The sequence below is a fragment of the Orycteropus afer genome, unplaced genomic scaffold, assembly GCF_000298275.1.
Source record: "Orycteropus afer afer isolate SDZICR_OR568_19922 unplaced genomic scaffold, OryAfe1.0 scaffold00114, whole genome shotgun sequence".
NCBI classification, from domain to species: Eukaryota; Metazoa; Chordata; class Mammalia; order Tubulidentata; family Orycteropodidae; genus Orycteropus; species Orycteropus afer.
Window position 1 is genome coordinate 2,341,147 of NW_006921701.1, and position 22,767 is coordinate 2,363,913.

General features: G+C 41.1%; 1 protein-coding gene across 1 annotated transcript in view; it reads right to left on the reverse strand.

The window, feature by feature from the left end:
* Positions 1-939: 939 nt before the first annotated feature.
* The window catches only part of B4GALT4 (beta-1,4-galactosyltransferase 4), a 29,451-nt gene continuing 7,623 nt past the window's right edge, over positions 940-22,767 (reverse strand). The window contains exons 2-6 of the mRNA XM_007943863.2: positions 17,385-17,617; positions 14,884-15,071; positions 6,594-6,716; positions 3,304-3,408; positions 940-1,072 (exon numbers count right to left, since the gene is read on the reverse strand). Coding sequence (XP_007942054.1) covers positions 940-1,072; positions 3,304-3,408; positions 6,594-6,716; positions 14,884-15,071; positions 17,385-17,617 — 782 coding nt within the window. The remainder of the gene's footprint in view (positions 1,073-3,303; positions 3,409-6,593; positions 6,717-14,883; positions 15,072-17,384; positions 17,618-22,767) is intronic.

Genomic DNA, 22,767 nt, shown 5'->3' on the forward strand with positions numbered 1-22,767 from the left:
AAAAAAAAAAAAAAAAAAAGAAAGGTGTATGCATGACAGGGGAGAAGAAGAGCATGAAAAAGGAAGGGAGTGGAAGGGGGGATTTTTTAAAGCCATTTAGATTTATGGATACTGAAATGAATACATCTGTGGGTCTCAAACAACTATAAAAAACAAGATAGCACACCCAAAGCTTTCTCATATTTTACTACAGAGGTACTTGAGGTGTATTATTAGTTAATACGTAACTTGTAAAGTGCTAATTCATATCCTACATGTACAAAATCATTTTACAAAAATGCTTAAAAAACTAGAAGGGAATGTATTCTCTGCTGGGCTCTTACTGGAAGGTGTATCTGGGAGGGTGGCACCTACTACAGAGTTATGGCAGCAGTAACCAGCACTTCTGCCATCTCTTCACCTGACATTGCCCTCCTCCCACATCTTCATTGCCAAGTTCACAGTATCTTGATTCTTCACCTTTCCTCTCCTCTTCTGTAGTGATCTTCTCACCCAGGACATACCACATGACCATGCAGGATAAATGAGTAACAGAAATATATCTTCGTACCTTTCAATCATGACAAGAATGATTCTGGTTTTCTGGGACATTCAACCATGTTATTTCCTAAGGCATTTTATCCCACAGTGTATCACTTAACAGGTAAACAAATCTTCTACCAGAGTTCTCAAGTAGCCTTCATTATATCCTTTGAGTAGTCCTTTTATATTTAGCTCTTCAAGTATCTACCTTCATGATCAGAACAACTAAGTCTTCGTTACAACTATTTTACATTCTCTATCACCAAGAGTTCTACCAAGAAAATACAAAAAGGGGAAATTCCGCCCAACAATTAGCTGCAACAAGTTCTTAATGGGTGCTACTTTGGGAAAGTCTCTAGGTCAAAATTATTGCAATCAAATATTCAGTTCTTCTGAACATCATCAAAAGATCTTGGGTCATGGACCAGACCAGAAATCCACTGTGACGTTGATATATAAAGGATTGTGTTCCACCGACAATAATTTATAAGAACAACTAGTCAACCCATCTGTTTTCCACACTCTTGACACCTGATGTAAGAGCTTCATCCTGGAAATTAAAAGAACAATGTGAATGATAAAACAAGGATTTAACATACACTTCACACTGCTTTTTAACTTGTGCCAACATTTGGCAAATGCATTCTTGTAAATTATTGTACCACGAGGGTTTCCTACTGCAGCCAAAATTGGTTTTCCCCATCTAAGATCACAGAAACCAATGATAGCCATGTTTATTCCAAGATTTATTGTGTCAGACCTCAATCAAGTCCCAGGGGACTAATGATGAAAAATCATGTATCCCATGAGCTCCCAGTCAAAGGACACACAACCAACACTGATACAATGTGATACACTCCATCCACTGCTAACAACCCCTTGGATAAGCTTTAGGAGATCTCTAACTCACCCAATCTTGTTGGGAAAATTTTGTGTCTTAGTTAGAGAGGGAATATACCTTTCATAAGTGCCTCAAAAAAATTTAAGAAAGTGTGAGGATAAGGGTGGACAAATTGGCACCTATCTGCCTGAGTGAGTCTGGGGAGAAGTCACAGAGAAGGCAAGTATGACTGAGGCTTAACAGAGAAGTGAGTTTGCTAACTAAAGATAAGAAAAAGGACACTCTGGGCAGAGCAAACACCCTGTGCAAGATGTGCAGACTGCAAAAGAACCAAGAACATTTGTGCAAGAATAAATCATTCAGTGTGGCTGGAGGCCCAGGATCTGGGAAGAGTAGCTGGCAGTGAACTGAATAGGTCTCCAGGAGCTTAGCAGTGGAAAACAATGAGTTTCAGTTACATGTTACATGTAATAATGTGGGTGGAGATCAGAATAATGAGCTAAATAAAGTCAGAGAAGAATAAATAGAGTATGAGCTTATTTATATGCAACTGAAAAACATGCAAAACTAAGCAATCTTATGTTTAGCATTGTAAACATATGGGAAAACAAAAAAAAAACAGGGAAATAATTATTACAAAAATTCAAGAAAGTGTTACCTCTGAGGGTGGAGGGAAAGATATGGGATCAGAGAGAGAGAAGGCCATACAGGTAATGTAAGTGGGTGAGGGAGACCACCAGTATTCATAGTATCAAACTTCTCATGTAATTTATAAATATCCTTTTGTATCTATCAAATAATTAATAATTAATTAATAATTATCTATCAAATAAATAATAATTAACAAATTTAGAAAGAAAATGCATACCAATGAACAAAGACTAGAAAATTTTAAAAGCTGATTTCTTAGGGTGATAGATACATGGCTAAATTCTGTGTTGTGCAAAGTCCTCTAACACTTTAAATTTTAGAAGACAACAAAAATCAGATGAAAGAAATGTACATCTTTAATCACAGCCCCGAAAAGAAATAGCTTTTCTGCTAGGACTCCTTGGTGAAATGGCTAATTCATAAGGCAGAAAAAGTACAAAATGAGCCTGGAACATTTTGTCAGACCAGAGCAGCGAGAAGGAAGCTCTCAAGGATGACTGGGGCTATGTCAAAGGGATCCAGGAGTCACCCTAAAGAAGATGACACTAGCCAAAGACGAGGCAATATCAGCATCAAAAAAAAAAAAAAAAAAAAGCGTAAAGAGGGAGAAACCTATAGATTAGATTTAAAAAAGGTCATCCAAACACAATATCCACCTTGTCTAGATCCTGATTCTAACAAACCAACCATAATTTAAAAAAAAAAAAAAAAAAGTATGAGGTATAAATCAGGGAAATCTGAACATTGAATGGATATTTGATACTATGGAAATATTATTAGTTTTATTTTAAGTATAACAATGATTTATAGTGGTGGCCTAGTGCCTAAGGCATTTGACTGCTAACCAGAAGGCTGGCAGTTCAAACCCAACAGCCATTCCTTGGAAAGAAGACTGGGCAATCTACTTCCATAGAGACACTGCCTCAGAAACCTAAGGGAGTCACTAAGAGTCAATTCAACTAGACGGCAGTGAGTTTGATTTGGTTTTCGTTATGTTTTAGAAATACATACTGAAATAATTTCCAAATGAAATGCTAAGATTCTGGGATTTGCACTATATAATCCAGTGGAGGAGAAAGAGATGAAGCTGGGGAAAGAAAACCAGCCAGGAGTTGACTGCTGATGCTGGGTATGAGTTTTTGAAGTTCGGTACACTATTATCTCTACTTGTGCGTGTGTGTTTGAAAATGTCCTTTAAAAAAGGTGTTTAATAAAATGGAGTGGCTTATCTGATCAAATTCAGCAGAGCTAGGTAGGTAGCTTGTCCAGCATGGGAATCTAGGGCTTACCTTTCTATATTTACTTCATTGCCTCTGTCTCTAGTGTGGAAAATCATTGTGTATTTCCCCACTTCGGGAACTGGCCGGAATATTTTCATTCTATGAAGCTCAACCCTAGAAAAATAATAGAAGAGTTTAAAAAAAAAAAAAAATCATTCTAATTATCCACCACTGGGCACTTAAAAAGAATCACTCACAAAAGCTGACACACATAATGGATACACACACACCTTGATCATTTGGGTATTTTGTAAACAAAAAAAGAAGAAAAACTCCTAAAATAATGGATTTTCTCAATGGTGGGACCTCAGACAATAAAACCAGAAAAGAATCACATCTGACACTTACTTCTAGGGGACAAAAGGAACCCTTGTGGTGCAGCAGTCAAAGTGCCTGGCAGCTAACCATAAGGTAGGCAATTCAAACACGCCAGTTGCTGTGCGAGAAAAAGACCCAGTGACCTACTTCCACAAAGATTTCAGTCTTGGAAACCCTATGGGGCAGTTCTACTGTGTCCTGTAGAGTTGCCAGGAATCGGAATTGACTCTTTGGCAATAGCGACTCGGGTATAAGAGATATGTCAATTTTGCAACTATGTCATTTTGCAAAAAAGCTCAGAAAGTACTTATTTTAAAACACCCTGAAGAGCAGGAGAGTCAAGTCTCTTAGGATTCCTAATTTACTTCGTGTTCCCTTCTTCTAACAAAGGAAAAAATTACCATTTAAAAACCACAAATCTGCATTCAAATTTGGACTATCATTTACAACCTGGGTAAATAATTTCCTACTCAAGGTCGGTTCCTCATCTGTAATATGATGACACGCAGTCAGTTTGAAAGGCTCAAATGAGATAGTCCACATGGAACATGCCTTGTAAACTGTAATGCATTACGTAAGTACAGAGAAGGGTGGTGCCTGTTGCACAAGTAATAAATACTCAGTAAGTAAACATCAACCAACTTTTATGTTCAAATCATTTTGGTTTATCCATAGCACTTCTTGAGAAGCATTCTGGAGGCCATGATATTCCTATCAAATGAAAGCAAATCTTACATACGGTACTGTGTTGTCAGTGATGGCAAACATTGATCTACAGGTAAACAGATCAGTAGACAGGCTGAACAACTAGGTATGGCTAAGCAGGGGGCAGTGTACCCATAACCATGTATAGGGTTGGCAGACAATGTTTGTACAAGTGTATTTGTATGTTCTGTAAGAATTTCCAGGTATATAGCAGAGCTGACAAGGGAAAGGCTGTAGTCACTTCTTGGCTGCAGCTAGCTACCCAGAGGGAACAAGTAGTTGAACCTGTGGACTCGGGATCATGGTGGCAGGGGACATCAAGCTCAATTGGCATAACATGCTACACAAAACATTGTGCCACATCCTACTTTGCCAGGTAGTGACTGGGATCTTAAAAGCTTGCAAGCAGCCATCTAGATGCAACGATGGGTCTCTCCTCGTCCAGAGCAAAGAAGAATGAAGAAAATCAAAGACACATGGAAACAATTAGTCCAAGGGACCCATATACCATGCAATCCTTAGCCTACATGACTAATAGACCAGAAAAACTAGATGGTACCTGGCTACCACTTGGAAGGAGAGCTATCTAGGAGATCCTGGATAGAGTGGGAGAACAATGTGGAACAAAAATTCAAAAGCATTAAAAAAAAAAAAAAAAAAAAAGAAAACCAAGGAGCCAGGTTTGCTAATCTGATAGACCCTGATGGAACCCCTGAGACTACGGCCCCTAGCTGCCCTTCAGGTCTGGAACTGAACCCACTCCTGTGGCTTCCAGCCAAACAAAAGACAGGCATATGAGCTAAACATTTATATTAGGTAGATACACTTCTTGGAGAGATCAATCATGGGAGAACAGAAGAGCCGTGTATACACAGGGAGACAGCTTGGAGGGCAGGACTGCATGGGAGGGAAGGACACAGGGAAGAAGTAACTATGGGGAGGAAGTGGAAGGGGAGCTGTTGCACTGTGGGAAACTGTAGTCAGTGTCATGAGACAAAGTGTATGTGAACTGCTGTATGAAAGATGAATTTGCTCTGTAAACTTTTACCTAAACCACAGTAAAATTTTTAAAATTAATTAATTAATTTAAAACCCCAGTGGGCAGGAGAATGAAAGCAAATCTTGGGGCTTTCCCTCTACTTGAAGCTGAGGGGCAGCAGGAAAAAAGACAGTGAAGAGGCATGATCAGTACAATTTTCTACTCATCAACCTGGCTGGGCAGTGAAATGGTTTTGCAAACCAGAAAGGTATTGTTTACCTCTAGCCCTGTCTAATCCCGCCCTGAAAATCAGTCCCATAAGCCATGGCCACAGAGACTACTGATGGGTTGGGCCAAAGATTCCTGCCCATCACTGTGGCCATTCCCATGGTCCCCTTGGTCAGAGCAATCCATTCCCTCCTGGCAAAAACATTCCAGAGACTATCAGCCTAGACGTGGGACAAGAAAATTCCCAACAGTAACACATCTGTTAGTTCAGAGCCCTAACTTAGGTATTTCCTTTCCAAGAGGCAACAGCAGGAAAGAAGGGGCTCCCTAATAGCCACAAACACCCTGTGATTACAAATCTGAAGATGAAAACCCCAGGCTCTTGAGTAATACTTATTTCTGTGGCTGGCCACAGAATTCAAGTTCAGGGAAGGGAGCCCAGGAAGGAGGACAGACTGATTCTTTGAGCCCTCAGAGCAGAAAGAAACCTAAGAGGACCAATGGTCCCAAAGCCCATGTCAGGCCCAGCAGCCAGGCCAGCAGCTGCTCCCACAACATGCAGGGCTGGCTCAGGCATAAGATACAGATAGCTGTGCCTGCTTCAGTGTGTGCAGCTCCTGAGAGGCTGCTGGCAAATCCTGCTCTGGACATTGGATCAGTGCCAGGATCCCCTGGGGCCTGAGGGAAAGCATAAGGCTTACCATAGGTCACTGCAGCTACATTCTCTAAAATGCCACTTTCCAGGCACTCTGCAGTTTTAGGCTTTTAATTCACTGGTGAGACCTTGTCTGTGTAAGCAATACCCACTGACAAGTGCACAGAGGCCTCCATCAACACATCTAGATCCCAAATACACACAAGCCAAGAAAAGGGTACCTTCCATCACTCCTAAGCTGCCACTGGCAAACAGCTGACCTCCCTCCACCTCTTGCCACCCTCTAAGTCTTGCAAATATTCAGCCTTTGTGACCTCCTGAATTGGCATCTACTAGGAACTAGACATAAATGGAAGTTTCCAGAGCCACCGTGATAGCAGAGCCCCGTGAAGGGGACCTTTCTCTGTTGTTCACCTGAGTCTGAGGTCATCGTCTTCGCCTCCCCATCCCCAGTAGTTGTTAGAGAATCCATTCACCTTGAAAAATTGTTCTCTGGTTAGGGCAGTAACACCCCCAAAATATCCTTTGTAACGTAACCTGTAGCAAAAGAGGTGAGAAAAGGTGAGAATGTTAATAGAACCCCTTTAGTTCTTCACAAATACATCAGATTTCACTACCATCATTCCCGGAGCACTCTGAAGACCATGCACTTTTATCTCCTGCTGGACACTGACTTCCCAACGTTCCTGGTCTTGCTTGTCTTGCCTTTTTGTCTCTGTCTAGTTATCTGCTCTCATCTGCTCATTAAGCAAAGTGCTGCCCAGCTGATTTGTTAATGTTTATATGTGGAGGTCTGTAGAGATTGCTATAAATGTGTACCACAACATTAGATCAGGATAACAGATTTCCTGTCATGGGCCAATCCAATCCACTGGCAATGTTTGCCAAAGGCATTGGGTTAAGAAAGATTGTGAGGCTGAGCCAAGTTCAGCATGAATGAGCATCATGATTAATATACTTTTTTCTTTTTTCCTGAGGCATCCCTGGCTGTGCAGTGGTTAAAGTACTTGGCTGCTAACTGAAAGGTCAGTGGTTCTAACACATCAGCCACTACATGGGAGAAAGATGTAGCAGCTTGCTTCCATAAAGATTTACAACCTGAGAAACTCTATGGAGAAGTTGTACTCTGTCCTATAGGCTGCTATAGGACTTGATGGCAGTGGGTTGGGTTGGGTTTTGAATCCACCAAGTGGAGTCCCTGCATTGTACAAATGGTTAATGTGTTCAGCTGCCAACCAGAAGGTTGGAGGTTCAAATATACCCAGAAGTGCCTCGGAAGTTCTACTTCTGAAAACTCAGTCACTGAAAGTAGTACAGTTCTACTCTCACACATAAGGTCTCCATGAGTTGGAATCAACTAGACAGCAACTGGTGGTGGTGGTGGTGGTGCTATACATCAAGTGCAAGACAGCTGGCTAAACATGGGCCCTGCTCTCAAAGAGCTTACAGTCTACTAAAGAATGATCTCAGGGTTCTGAGGAAGGACATGTGGCTACATAAAGAGGAGGCAGGCCTGGGAGGATTCAAATAGGTAGAAAAATGGGGGAGAACCTAGTGGACATCCATGAGGAAAAGCATGGGAATGAGGTTGTTTGAGGAGCTATGGAGACAGTTTAGCCAGAAAAAGTGGAAGAGCAGCAGGAAACAAATAGGGAAGAAAGGTTAAGGAACTTCTTGTTTTGCAAGGAATATTTATTTTTAAAGGGCTATATTGCCCAAGGGAGGAGGAAAATGTAGTTATAAAATAACAGAAGAGTCCTTATAGAAAGCAGTCAGGTACCAAAGGAATTCTTGGCAGCAAAATTTGTCACTGGCTAATCCAAAGCTTTATCATGGACCCAGGGATTATTTCTAACCCAGAAACTCTTTTTTTTTTCCCTGCCTTCATCAGAGTCTGCAACAGTTGGGCATATACTTCAACGTCTTCCCTCTGCATGTGTGAAGTGAAAACATTTCTTGCACTTCTTGTCTACTCAGGGACTATAGTGACAATGAACAAAGCCCGTGTCTAGTTAAACTCTGTGGCTTATGTGCAGTGACCCACCTTTACCAGCAAGGGGCAGATACTTAGCCACCTGCAACTACAGGGATTTTGCTCAAAGCAGCGAAAGTGAAAAGTATGAAGGAAGCCAACTCTTATATTACATATATATATATATATATATATATATATACCTCTCCCTGGTCACAAAAGATGGGGCACACTGCATGATACAATAAAGAAGGAAAATTTAATGATAAACCAGGATCAGAGAAAAACTTAAATGAGAATAGATTAAAATAAAAACTCTATTAGAACTGTGTACTTCCGGTTAGATGGAGGAATAAGCAGATAAGCTACACAGACCCTCTTCAATAAAGAAAAGAGGAAACAATTGACAGAGATACAGAAGATAATCCTGGAGCCCTGACCTTTGAAAGGAAGTATACATAAGTGGATTAGCCACCAACTAGTGGAAAAACCTGAATGAAAAAAGTGAGTATGGAGCAGTTGGAGTAGTGGACTGTCAGCCACTCTGATGGGACCAACAGCCTGCATATTTCTAAGTGGTACTGGGAGCTGAGAATTGACCTAAAGATCAGCCTTGGTCACCAAGGGCTGCAGGGATGACTGTGCTGGTGGCCTTTGACTAGGAAATAAAATAGTAAGAAGGGAGACAACCTGAGCTGTAGACTTTCCCCTGTCCAGAGGATGCAGCCCTTTTGATTGTTTACAAGCGGCAGCCATTTTGAATGTTTACAAGCAGTGGCCACTTTGGATATTTAAACTGACTGAGGGCACAGTCATTTTGAATGTTTACAAGTGGTGGCCATTTTGGATATATAAAGTGACTGAGGGCACAGCTATTTTGAATCTTTACAAGCAGTGGCCATTCTGGATTTTAAAGTGACAGCATCCTCATTTGGATTCCAGGGACCTAAGAATAAGCTCCATTTGCCAAGGACAGCAGGAACATACAGGAGGCTGACAACGGGAAAGGGGAAAGGTGGTAAGTGTATAAATGCTACCAACTACTGAACAGAGGAGCACAGTACCCTGCTTAATAAAATCCAAAGAAAACAAAAATCATGGACAAGTCACTTCAGCATACAATCACCAATTAAATATAAACACAAAAACATCATAATGCCTCAGAGACAACAGAGCATCACAGTACACACAAAGAAGCAAGATAAAGCAGGAGAAACAAGGGACCAGAATACAGACCCAAAACACATCCCTGAGGAAGACACAGCATTGGAACTCCCTGATAAAGAATTCAAAAGAATTATATTTAGGTATCTTCAACAAATTGAGAGACAGCTCAAGGAAAACACTGACAAAATTAAAGAAAACCCTACAAAAATTTCAAAAGACAATACAAGAACAAAATGACAAAATAAATGAAAAATTAGAAATGATATAAAATCTACACATAGAAATCTGGAAGATTAATACTAAATTTTCAGAAATACATAAGACATTGAATAGGCAAAGGCGAAGACTTGAATCAATGGAAGACAGAATTAGTAAGACTGAAGGCAAATATCTCAATACTTCTTTAGAAAGTAATCAATCAGAAAAAAGAAGAAAGCCTAAGGTTCACGTGGAATACCATCACAAGGAAAAACCTATGTGTAATCGGAATTCCAGAACAGGAAGAGACAAATAAAACCACAGAAGAAACTGTCAAAGATTTGGATGGAAGAGAATTGTCCTGGTATGATGAAAGATGAGAAGATATCCATTCAAGAAGTCCAACGAACCCCAAACAGGATAGACTGCAAAAGAACATCACCAAGATGTATCATCATCAAACCAAAACCAAAGACAAAGAAAGAATTCTGAAAGCAGTATGAGAAAAACGAAAAGTTGCCTACAAGGGGCAGCCAATAAAACTAAGCTCAGATTTCTCAGCAGAAATCATGCAGGCAAGAAGACAATGGGATCATACATATAAAACCCTGAAAGAAAAAATATCCAACCAAGAATTATGTACCCAGCAAAACTGTCCTTCAAATATGATGGTGAAATTAGGACATTTCCATATAAGCAGAAATTAAGGGAATTTGTTAAAACCAGACCAACCTTATAAGAGATGCTAAAGGGAGTTCTTTGGACAGAGAAGCAACAACAGCCAACAGCAACTGACCATTAACACACATGATAATATAACCCAGAAACCAAACCAGCTATGGAAGTATCCAAAGTAAATAAGCCTACAAGATCGTAAACAGGGAACCAAAGACATCAATTGACAAATGAGGAGAACTAAAAACCAAAAAGAGGGAAAAAAAATTGCATAGTTATAGAACTTCTAAATAGTAGGGAAGTCAAGACAACTACAAGATAGAACAGACTGTTCTAAACTTGGGAAGAAAACTATAAATCACAGGGTAACCTCAAAGAAAAATGATAAACCTTCACATCAAAATCAAAAAGGGGACCAGCACAAATATTTAGCAAATACTAAAACAACAGAAATGAAGGAAGTGATAACACGATTCATAAACATAACGAGTTCAGCACAGAAAATTATATGGAACAAAGAAATCACATAAAAGCACACAACAAAAATGACAGCAACAAATTCATACTGTTGATAATTACATATCTGGCAAGGGACTTATCTCTAAGATTTATAGAAAACTCCAATGCCTCAACACCAAAGGAATTAACAATCCAGTTGAAAAATGGGCAGAAGACATGAATGGACACTTCACCAAGGAGGATATTCAGGTGGCCTGCAAATATAAGAAGAGATGCTCACGATTACTGGCCATCACAGAGATGCAAATCAAAACAACAATGAGATACCATCTCACCCTAGCACTGATGGCAAGGTTCAACAAGACAGAAAATAACAAATGCTGGCGGAGATGTGGAGAGATTGGGATTCTCATACACGGCTGGTGGGACTGTGAAGTGATACAACCATTGTGGAAAGCAATATGGCAATTTCTTAGAAAGCTGGAATTGGAGATACCATTTAACCCAGCAATCCCATTACTAGGTATTTATTCTAGAGAGATGAGAGCCAGGACAGGGACAGATACACACACACCCATGTTCATCGCAGCACTATTTACAATAGCAAAAAGATGGCAACAACTTGCTATGTGCTCATCAATGGAAGAGTGGACGACCAAACTATGGTACATACACACAATGGAATGCTATGCAGCACTAAAGAATAATGTAGAGTCTGCAAAACACCGCGTAACATGGATGAATTTGGACCACATTATGCTGAGTGAAATAAGTCAATCACAGAAGGACAAATACAGTATTAGTTCATTGTTGTGGAGGGTCAAGGAAAGGTTTATATACGGAGGGAAACTTTCTTTGTTGGTTGCCAGGGGTGGGAGGGGTAGGGAAGGAACACTGGGGAAAAAAAAAAAAGCATTACCCATATCACTTTAGTTTTGTGAATTTCACTGTACATAAATTATATTTCAATAAAATGCATTATATATTAGAACTCTGATCTGCAAATAAGATTCCAGTTTCTAAGAGAGACAATGAATTTGGCTCAGAGCTTTTTATATTCTGATCTAAAGGAGACACATTCAATTGCCTGATTCATATTGTTAAGGAAAGCTGCCAATTACTTAAGAGTGATAAAGCCTACCCTGATATTTAATTATAAAAGAACTGTCTGTAACACAGCACACAAAAACACTGTTCTGCATCCTACTTTGGTGAGTAGTGACTGAGATCTTAAAAGCTTACAAGCAGCCATCTAAGATGCACAAGTGGCCATCTGAGATGCAACTATTGGTCTCTTCTCATTCAAAGCAAAGAAGCGTGAAGAAAATGAAAGGCATATGGAAACAATTAGTCCAAGGGACTAGTGTACCAAGGGAACCTCAGCCACCATGACTCTGAGACCAGTAGAACTAGATGGTGCCCAGCTACCACTGCTGACTACTTGGAAAGGCATCACAATAGGAGATCATGGACAGACTGGGAGAAAAACATGGAACAATACTCAAAATCATAAAAAGAAAAAAAAAAAAAAAACAGGCTTACTGGTGTGACAGAGACTGGTAGATCCCCCAGGACTATGGTCCTTAGACACTCTTTGGGCATGGAATTGAATTCACTCCCATGGCTCAACTCTCAACCAAACAATAGACAAGGCTACTAAGGGAACAATTACACCAGGGAAGTATGCACTCCCTAGAACACTCAACCATGGGAGATCAAAAGGGCAGCATGTGCACAGGGATAAAGCCCAGAAGCAGGAATGCACAGGAAAGAAGGACACAGGGAAAGGGTAACCACAGGGAGAAAGTGGGAAGAGAGCTGTTAAACTGTGAGGATTATAATCAGTGTCATGAAACAAAATATGTATGAACTGTTGAATAGAAAATGAATTTGTCCTGTAAACTTTCACCCAAAGCGCAATAAAAAGTTTTTTTAAAAAAAGAGAGAGAGAGAGAAATGCCTGGCAGCTACAATAGCAAGTTTATAACAGCAAGATTCTTAAATGAGCTGTTTCTGAGTCAATGTCACTCATGAAAGCTGAGATTGTGATACCAAAGTGTACCTCAAAATCAAATCCAGGAAAAAAAAAAGATCAAATCCAGCAGGAATGCCTAAGAACTTGGCTTTCTAATGACACGGTTTAAAATGAGGATAAAATCCAAAGATCCAGAGACCCAGGAAAATGCCCATCCTTAAAACAATCCTTTGTGATTATAATTTCCCATTACCAACATTAGAAAGAATTGGGCAGCATGCAGTTTATGGTTATCTATGGCAAAGATCTGAAGTACAGGTGAAGTACACTGAGGATAGTGATACTGTCTTAACTTTGCACAGTAAGTGAAAAGATGGTCGATTTGAAATGCTTCTGAAATATCTAAGGCACCCTACCCTGCCTATGATACGCTACTTTCTTCAATGTAGAGGCAGACTGAGGAGAACAGAAAAAGTCTCCTAGATGAGGTAAAGATTTAAAAGTCAAGTTCTCAAAAGGGAAAAAAGCTATAGTTCTGCTTGGACTCCTCCCCTGCCCTCTTGAGGCACATGGCATGTCTCTCCTTTGTTTCTCTCCTCCTGCCTTGTTCTGTCCAATACATTAAACACTTGCTAAACTGAGCTTAGGAGCTCTGGTAGCATAGTGCTTAAGGCACTTGACTGCTAACCAGAAGGCTGGCGGTTCAAACCCATCAGTCACTCCTCGGTAGGAAGGTTGGGCAATCTACTTCCGTAGTGATACTGCCTCGGAAACCCAAGGAGGGGTCACTATGAGTCAGGGCCGACTCAATGGCACATAACAACAACAAACTGGGCTTCCTCCTGTCATTCCCCAGCAGGAACTATGTGTCAACAGCTCCCCATTCCCTTCCAAAGTAAATCCAAACTACTTAACAGACTGCATAATCTGGTCCTTGTCTAACCTCATCTCTTCCCTCTCCTACCTCCACAGCTCCATTCATCCTTGAGCACTCATGAACTACTTGCATTTCCCTAGTAACTGTGCCATGTTTGCTCTTGCTTCCATGTCTTGAAACTCTACTGATTAGCTCCCAGAGATTAAGATGCCACCTTCCCTGGGGAATAGCCTTAAATCTTTCCTTAGTTGTTCTTAAAGACACTGTGCTCTCACTCATCAAAGCAATTATGCTAGTTATTTGTTTATGTCTTATAGCTTACATAAGGACAAGTCAGTACATAAAGTAAAAACCACCTACAGTCAATGTTACTCTTGAAAATCTCTTAAGTACTCCAAAGGGAGAGGCCTACACAGTAAGAGCAGCACGGAAAACAAGACTAAGTGATGTGTCAAGAACTTCAGTTTCCATCTTACATTTACTCCAGAGTACAAACCCAGCCTGCTGAAACCCCTGTATTTTAGTTATCTCTCTTTTCAATCTCTCTTCTTCTCATTGCCAAGGGCTTATAGATGAATTTGCAGAAGTTAAATGCAAAAGCTATCTAACTCCACTGTAGCCACCTACCTCCCCACACTACCATTCAATGGGAGCACCTCAAGGGCAGGCACTCGGCCTTATTCAAACTGCTCTTGTGGCCCCTAGCATGGTCAGCACCACAGATGTGAGCACACAGGAAACGCAGAGCTTGGGGGAACCAACAGGTAAGTGTGCGAACATACAGTTTCATCAGTAAACATGTTCTCTGGGTCCCTACTTTCCCTAGTTGTGCTTGAATAAAAACTGGTATAAAATAAACTATGAAAACCAGCTGGGGGGCAGGAAAGAGGGCATAAAGACGGAGATGATAGTACCTAGAATGTTCCAGTGGCTTTGAGAGAAAGGGACTTGTCCTGAGTGTCTTGGCTCCTGACCAGACTACTCAGAAAACAGCCTCTCCTCCCTACTCTTCCCAGAATTCTGGAGATTCCAGCTGAAAGTGCTATCATAGTCTCACAACAGAGGCCTAAAAGTTGACCTAAAGAGCATGATCCTGTTGCCTTGTAGAGAGTGAAGAATGGCCACCATTTGCAATGCTTGAATTATTTTCCTTGTCTTGTTCTTTCCCTTTGGTCTGTGTGATCCTTCTGCCAAGTTTGTTGTGAGGTTTTTTTCCTCACGAGTTTCTCGAATCCCTGTTTTGAACTTTACATGATATATCACAGACCTTTCTTCCCATTCTCAATTTCCTAAGGTACTCAGGACACTACCTTCTGGACAGCCTTGATTACAACAGGGCAAACTTCTTGACCTAAGCATTCCATCATCAGAACCACCTTACCTGTACCCAGTGCTGTTCCTGCCAACCACCAGATGCTTTGGCTGAGTCTCACACTTATAAAGGTTAAAGTCATGCTCTGGTACCAGGTCCACATCGTGGAATATAAAGCAGTCCCAATTTTCTTCCCTGAGAGCTTCTAGGTAGCCCACATTCAGGAGTTTGGCTCGGTTAAACTTTTTACTTCCAGCCTATAGATACAGAAATTAAAAGCTTGAAAACCTCTTGAGATAAAGTGTCATACTTGGGCCTTCTTCCATTCTGACATAGGTGGGTTTTATTCTGGCTTATTCACAAGACTATATTTGTGACAAAGAGATCTGATAGAGTATGCAATAATGATAAAAGACCTTTTTTTTTTCTTTAGGTTTCATACATATTTATATTCTAAAACTGAAAAAAAAAATACCTTTATTTATTCCATGTCAAACTACAAAACATTTTTTTTCCCTTTCTTTTATTGTGGTGAAAACATACACAACAAGATATTCACTAACATAACAACTTCCACATTTACAGCTCAAGGACATTGATGACATTTTTCATGTTGTGACACCATTATTGCTATCCTTTTCCAAAATATTCCACCACTATTAACATAAACTCAATGCCCCACAAACAAAAGCTTCCCCTATCCCCCCCTCCCTCTTATCCCTGGTAAAAACTAATAATCTTTGGTTTCTATACATATTTTATTTATTTACTTCCCAACCTATCTAGGAATTTTCCCTCACCTCCCCTCTCATCCCTGGTAACCAAGTTTCCTTCCATGTATAAACCTTTCCCTGACTTTACAATAGTGGACGAATACAGTATTTGTCCTTCTGTGATTGACTTATTTCACTCAGCATAATGTGCTCCAAGTCCATGCATGTTATGTGGTGTTTTGCCGATTCTACACTATTCTTTAGGGTTGCATAGTATTCCGTTGTGTGCATGTACCACAGTTTATTGGCTGATGAGCACTTAGGCTGTTTCCATCTCTTTGCTATTGTGAATAGTGCTGTGATGAATATGGGTGTGCATATACCTATTCGTGTCCTGCCTCTCACTTCTTTAGGATATATATCTAGTAATGGGATTGCTGGGTCAAATGGTATTTCTAATTCCAGCTTTCTAAGGAATCACCATACTGCTTTCCACAGTGGTTGCATCATTTGACAGTCCCACTAGCAGTATATGAGAGTCCCAATTTCTCCACATCCTCGCCAGCATTTGTTATTTTCTGTTAGTGCTGGGGTGAGATGGTATCTCAATGTTGTTTTGATTTGCATCTCTCTAATAGCTAATGATCGTGAACATTTCTTCATGTGTTTGTTGGCTACCTGAGTATCTTCTTTGGTGACGTGTCTGTTCATACCTTCTGCCCATTTTTAATTAGATTGTTAATCTCTTTGATGTTGAGGTGTTGGAGTTTTCCATAAATTTTAGAAGTAAGTCCTTTGTCTGATATGTCATCACTGAATATTTTTTTCCATTCTGTAGGTTCTCTTTTTACTCTTTTGGAGAAGTATTTTGATTCATGTAAGAATTTTAATTTTTGGAAGGTCACAATTATCTAGTTTATCTTCTGCTGTTTGCAAATCTTGGGTTATGTTTGATAGTCTATTTATGTCATAAATTAGGGCCCCTTAAGTTTGCTCTGGTAGCATAATGCCTAAGGCACTTGACTGCTAACCAGAAGGCTGGCAGTTCAAACCCACCAGCCACTCCTCGGAAGGAAGATGAGGCAATCTAATTCCATAATGATACTGCCTCGGAAACCCAAGGAGGGGTCACTATGAGTTGGATCCGACTCGACGGCACATAACAACAACAAGTTTGCCCCTATTTTTTCTTTGATGAACTTTATAGATAAAACTACAAAATCTTTCTTACATACTCATCACACCAAGTAGTGTCTACTTCACTGTTCAATTATCAGCTAATCCCCATCTTATCCTATGTTATAAATGGCTTTCCAGAAAGGAGCAAGAAAACTTGACCGATTAACAGAGAAGGCTATTGCTAATATTTCTAAGCTACTTAAAAGTTCCTTGGAATCACTATAATAGAATAACAGTGGAGGCTAATCCTCACATTGCACTTAATGGAGGAAGATTAGTCACTGAGTTTTAAAAAAAAAAAAAGCAATTTGACCTATAATATGACTAAAGTTTAGTAAGAAAAAGATGTTTTCATGACTGCTTATATCAAATTCCATAGGAATAAACTCCAGTTCAATAAACAGTTTATTGTAACAAAAATACAGACAAAATTAAAAGCAGAAAGGTAGAAATGGCCACAGGGCCAACAAAAAGCAAGCTTCCGCCAGAAGTTCATTTAAAGGCCAGTAAAATTTAGAGAATTGCTCCCATAACTCCACACCCTGACACATAAACTTTCTTTACTCCTTTCAAGGATAACCAAGATAAGAGTACTCAGTTGATGACAGTTTGGTGTCCCAGGCCCTCAGAGAGAAGACGATCTGGAGGACAGCGTTCTAGTCTGCCCCTCACACTCACCTGGTGGATGACATAGATGCCATAATCCATCTGCTGTCTCTGCAAGAAGGGATGGAGATGCTCTAGCAGGTACATCAGGTGTTTCTCTCTGTTCCGGTGTGGAATGAGGATGGCGACCCGCTGCAAAGCCTTACACTCCTCAGGGTGATACCGGCCCCCTTGTACTTTGGGATTTTCTGCCTGTACTTCTTCCAAAGTGAGATCTGGTTTGAAAATGAGCTTGCTCTGGCCTCCTATGATAAACATTAGAAAAAAAACCAAACTGCCATTGTGTTGGCTCTGACTAATAGCAACCCTACAGGACAGAGTAACTGCCCCATAGGGTTTCCAAGGTTATAAATCTTTATAGAAGCAGACTGCCACACTTTTCTCCCACAGAAGGGCTGGTGGGTTAAAACCACCAACCTTTTAGTTAGCAGCTGAATGTTTTAATCATTGCACCACTAGAGCTCCTTTTACAATAAACATAGAACATAGGTAGTAACAGTACCTATGGTAGTTAAGGTTATATGCCAACTTGGCTGGGCCTGGTGTTGAGTGGCTGGGCAGCTGTATGTAGTTATTCCCCATGGTGAGATCGGTAATAAACTCTATGGTGGAATCTACTGGAGCAGCTGAGTAGCTGCCTTAGGGATGTGGTCTGCTTCTAGTACATAAGGAAAAGTTTTAAGGGTCTCAGTAGCTTTTGGCATGTTTGAATCCTGTGTGCAGCCAAATAGTCATTCAGTAGCCTGCCATGTTATCTGCTGATCTTGGGATTGACTGTTAATGGACTTTGAATCAGTGGTCTCCAATGTGGTTTTATAATTTTGGAACTATGCCATTTACTTGTCGCTTGGGTTTGCCAGCCTCAGCAGTTAACAGCTGCCTGAATGAAGAGATATCCCCAGCTCCAGTGGACCAGGAGCAAGAGGCAGAGCTGAAGCCCAAGGTCAAGGGGCTTTCACCCAACCCCCAGAGCGTGGCACTTTGAACTCAGACTTCTAGTCTCCAAAACTATAACAGAATAAACTCCTGTTTGTTAAAGCCATTCATTGTGGTGTGTCTGTTAGAGTGTTAGAGCAGCACAAGAAGACAGCACCTTTCTCATAAGGTGTTTAGAAGCTTGTATTATTGTTAGCTGCCATACAGTCACTCATGGTGATTGCACATGTGCAGAACAGAACTGCTTCCTAGGGTTTTCAAGGCTGTGACCTTTTGGAAACAGATCACCAGGCCTGTCTTCAGAGGCACTCTGGGTGATGTCTAACTGCCAACCTTTTGGCTAATAGTTGAGAGCTTAACCATTTGTGCCACCCAGGGACTCCTTGAAAGGCTTACATGCGTTAATACACATAAAGTACTTAGAACATTGCCTGGCCACAGTGAATACTATATGAGTGTCAACTCTTATTATTACTACTTTAAAGCTCCATTTAGTCATAAACTACAGCAATAGACTCACATGACCAAAGTAATTGGCTACAAAAGCAAGTAACTCTATATAACACCACTCCCTCATGACTGGGCAACCAACTCTGGCTCTCTCATTCATCTCCACGTAGAAAGTGCAGACTATCTCAGTGACACACAGCAACTCTGAAGAGCAGAGAACAGGGTTAGACTAAGTAACTTTTCAAATTTCCATTTGCTCTATCTTCACTTCCCTCATAAAATTCTAAGTCTCTTAAATATAAAGAGGTGAATTTGGGTGAAGAGAAGGGCAATGTACCAAATGTGAGTGATGAACATGGTAGCACTGAGGAAGAGGTACATGGGAGGTTCAGACAACAAAGATGAACCCTTCTGCACATATAGTACTGCATTGTCAGTGAAGGCAAACAAGTAGATAGATGATGGGTGGACAGGCTGAACTATTAGGTATGTCTACGCAGTGGGGAGTGTACCCAAAACCATGTATAGGGTTGGCAGACAATGTTTCTACAAGTGTATGGCTATGTTCTGTAAGAATTCCCAGGTATATAGTAGAGCTGACAAGGGACAAGGTTGTAGTCATTTCTTGACCACAGCCAGCCACCCAGCAGGAACAAGTAATTGAACCTGTGGGCTTGGGACCATAGTCGCAGGGGACATCAAGCTCATTGACATAACATACTACATAAAACATTGTTCCACCTCCTACTTTGGTGAGTAGCGACTGGGATCTTAAAAGCTTCCAAGCAGCCATCTAGATGCAACGATGGGTTTCTCCTCATCCAGAGCAAAGAAGAATGAAGAAAACCAAAGATTCACGGAAAAAACTAGTCCAGGCAACTGGTACACCATGCGATCTTCAGCCTATACATCCATGAGACCAGAAGAAGTAGATGGTGGCTGGCTACCAATGTCAACCACTCGGAGGGGGATCTATGTAGGAGATCCTGGATAGAGAGGGAGAACAATGTAGAGCAAAACTCAAAATCATTTGGGAAAAAGAAAAGAAAAAGGGACCAGGTTTGCTGGTCTGATAGAGCCTGATGGAGCCACTGAGACTATGGCCCCTAGCTGTCCTTCAGGTCTGGAATTGAACCCACACAAGTGGCTTCCAGCCAAACAAAAGACAGGCATGTGTGTTTACCCAAGGTAGATACACTCCTTGGAGAGAACAATCATGGGAGAAAGAAGGGCTGCTCATGCACAGGGAGACAGCTCAGGGGGCAGGAGTTCATGGAGGGATGGACACAGGGAAGAGGTAACTATGGGGAGGAAGTGGGAGGGGAGCTGTTGCATTGTGGTAAATTGTAGTCAATGTCATGAGACAAAGTGTATGTAAACTGCTGCATGGAAAGTGAATTTGCCCTATAAACTTTCACCCAAACCACAATTCATAAATAAATAAATAAAAATAAAGAGGTGAATGGAAACAAGCTCATGGACAAAGCCCTATTCCCACTCTTTCCCTCAGCTGTTGGGAGCAATCCTAAAGCTCTCAGTAGAGAAAGCAGAGGAAGGAAGAAGAAACCACCCTCCCTGTCTTACTCAGTGGTAACAGGTATGTGCAACCCTGGCAACAATTCCCCATTCTGTCACTGTGGCAGACATTCCCAATCAAGCACAGCATTTGCTCAATGAGTCTGGAAGTTTCTAGACTGGATGGAATTCAATGGCCTTTCTGCCCTAATCAATACTGTGCAAGACTTTAAAGATGAGGCTGAAAACCACCAAACCTCTTCTTCCTATCTGAATTAACAGGGAATGACTAGTAAGAGAGAAGGTAGGGTTCTACTTAGGGAACTGAGTTATGCTTTTCTTTAAAAAAAAAAAAAAAAATTAAAAATAAATAAATATATATATATACACACACATACATACATACACACACACACACTCCATATATGCTAGTCAGTCTGTAAAATCTCCATATGCTTACAGGTTGTGCTATCCTCTTCTAAGCCAAGTGGTTACAGGCCCTTCCTATGTATATGCTACTGTGCCTTGCTCCCTACCCTGGCCATAGCTGCTTAGACCAGGCTCCAGTGGCTGTGAAATGGTTGAAAGACTGCCCAACAACACCAGGTATAACCGCTTCAAACCACCTGGTCAGAGGGGACGAAGTGGCCTCTGAGAGCCTTTCTTAGTGGTCTGTGTGAGGGACATAGAGGGCTGGTAGTCATTAATACCCTAAAAACAGTGAGAAATAGAGTTATGTGAAAGGTAAGTCACTGCAGATGCTGCTGGGAGATGATGTGGGGTGGGACGCTGCTGAGATGGTTTCCCAGCTAACCTTTTAAGAAGCCCCTTCATCCAGCGTAACCTGACTGTGTCTCTGTTCTTGTAATGTGTCTGAAATAAACTAGTCCTTTGCTCACCTCTTGTCTGTCTTATATTTTTATATGCCCTAACGTAAGTTAGGAACCCTGGTGGCACAACACGTAAGTGCTTAGCTGCTAAATGAAAGGTTGGCCATTCAACCCCACCTTCAGTTCTGCAGAGGAAAAGACTGACAATCGCTTTTGTAGCGATTACAGCCTAGGAAGCCCAATGGGGCGCAGTTCTACTCTGCCATGAGGTCACTATGAGTAGGAATCAACTCAATGGCACATAACAACAATCTTCCAGTTCTTGCTTCTGCTTAATCTCTACCAGTCTCCGCTACAGGTCCCACTATATCATTTCGTTCTTCATTGGATCACTAATGGCCCTTCTTAATTCATCACCACTCACGCCACCCCCTAAAACCAAAACCTGAGTATTTGCTCAGTCTTGGGCCGCTGCCTACTTACCCTTTACGAGTGAATTTATTTCTTAAATACAGTGTGAGGATTTTGACCAAGGGAGATAATACAGTCAGATTTGCAATTAATATCTCAATTCAATAATCTATAAGCAGAATAATTTCCCCCTCAACAATTAGGAATAACGTTTTGACTCTTCCATGATTGAAATAGTATGCCAATATGAATAGAGAACGAGACCATGATTCAATGAGGAAAGAGCATCTGCAGTATTTTATTTGGCCAAGGGCATCAAGTCTATGGAGAACCCAAAGCACCTTACAGAGGGCTAATTTAGTATGTGCAGAGACCCACCCCTGCCAGGCCCTGGGGAAGTGCTGCACTTCACAGCACTAGAAAGGGTCACCAGCCCACATCCTACTCACTGTCTCCTGGGGAAGAAAGGCAAATATATAAACAGTACACTGTGATTAGTGCAACAACAGACATATAGGCAGGCCCATAGAGAACACAAGATTCACCAGCTAGGCTAGCTCTTTAATGAACAAGTAAGAGTCCACCAGGCAGACAAGGACTGAGGAAAGGCGCTCTAGAAAGGGAACAACACAGATAAAGATGTAGTACAGTATCTGAAGAACTATAAACACCTCATGTTCTGGAAAACCAAGATGTGTGAGAAATCATGTTAACTTGGGTGAAGGGAAAGGAAATACGCAAGAAGGGGGAGGTCAGCACAAAATGATGAAGGCAAAGGAAGACACTGAGAGGAGCACATGAGTTAAAGGCAACAAAAGTAAATAGTATTACATACACAATCCTGCAATTACAGTAATAAAAGTAATCTACTAGTAGATACACAGACAAGATGAACAGGGGTGGGAAGGTGAATGGGGCTACACCTATGACATATATATAGGTTTGCTAGAGGATATTTCTACATATGTATTTATGTTGTTGTCAGGTGCTATCAAGTTGTCTCCGACTCATAGCAACCTTATGCACAGCAGAACGAAACACCGCCCGGTCCTGAGCCAGCTCCAAGATTCTTGCTACACTTGAGCCCATCGCCCCTGCCACCATTGAGGGCCTTGCCCTCTTTCGTCAACCCTCCACCCTACCAAGCATGATATCCTTCTCCAGAATGCTCCTTGGAGGCGAGAATGGCCAGACTTCGTCTCACCTACTTTGGTCATGTTGTCAGAAGGGACCATTCCCTGGAGAAGGATGTC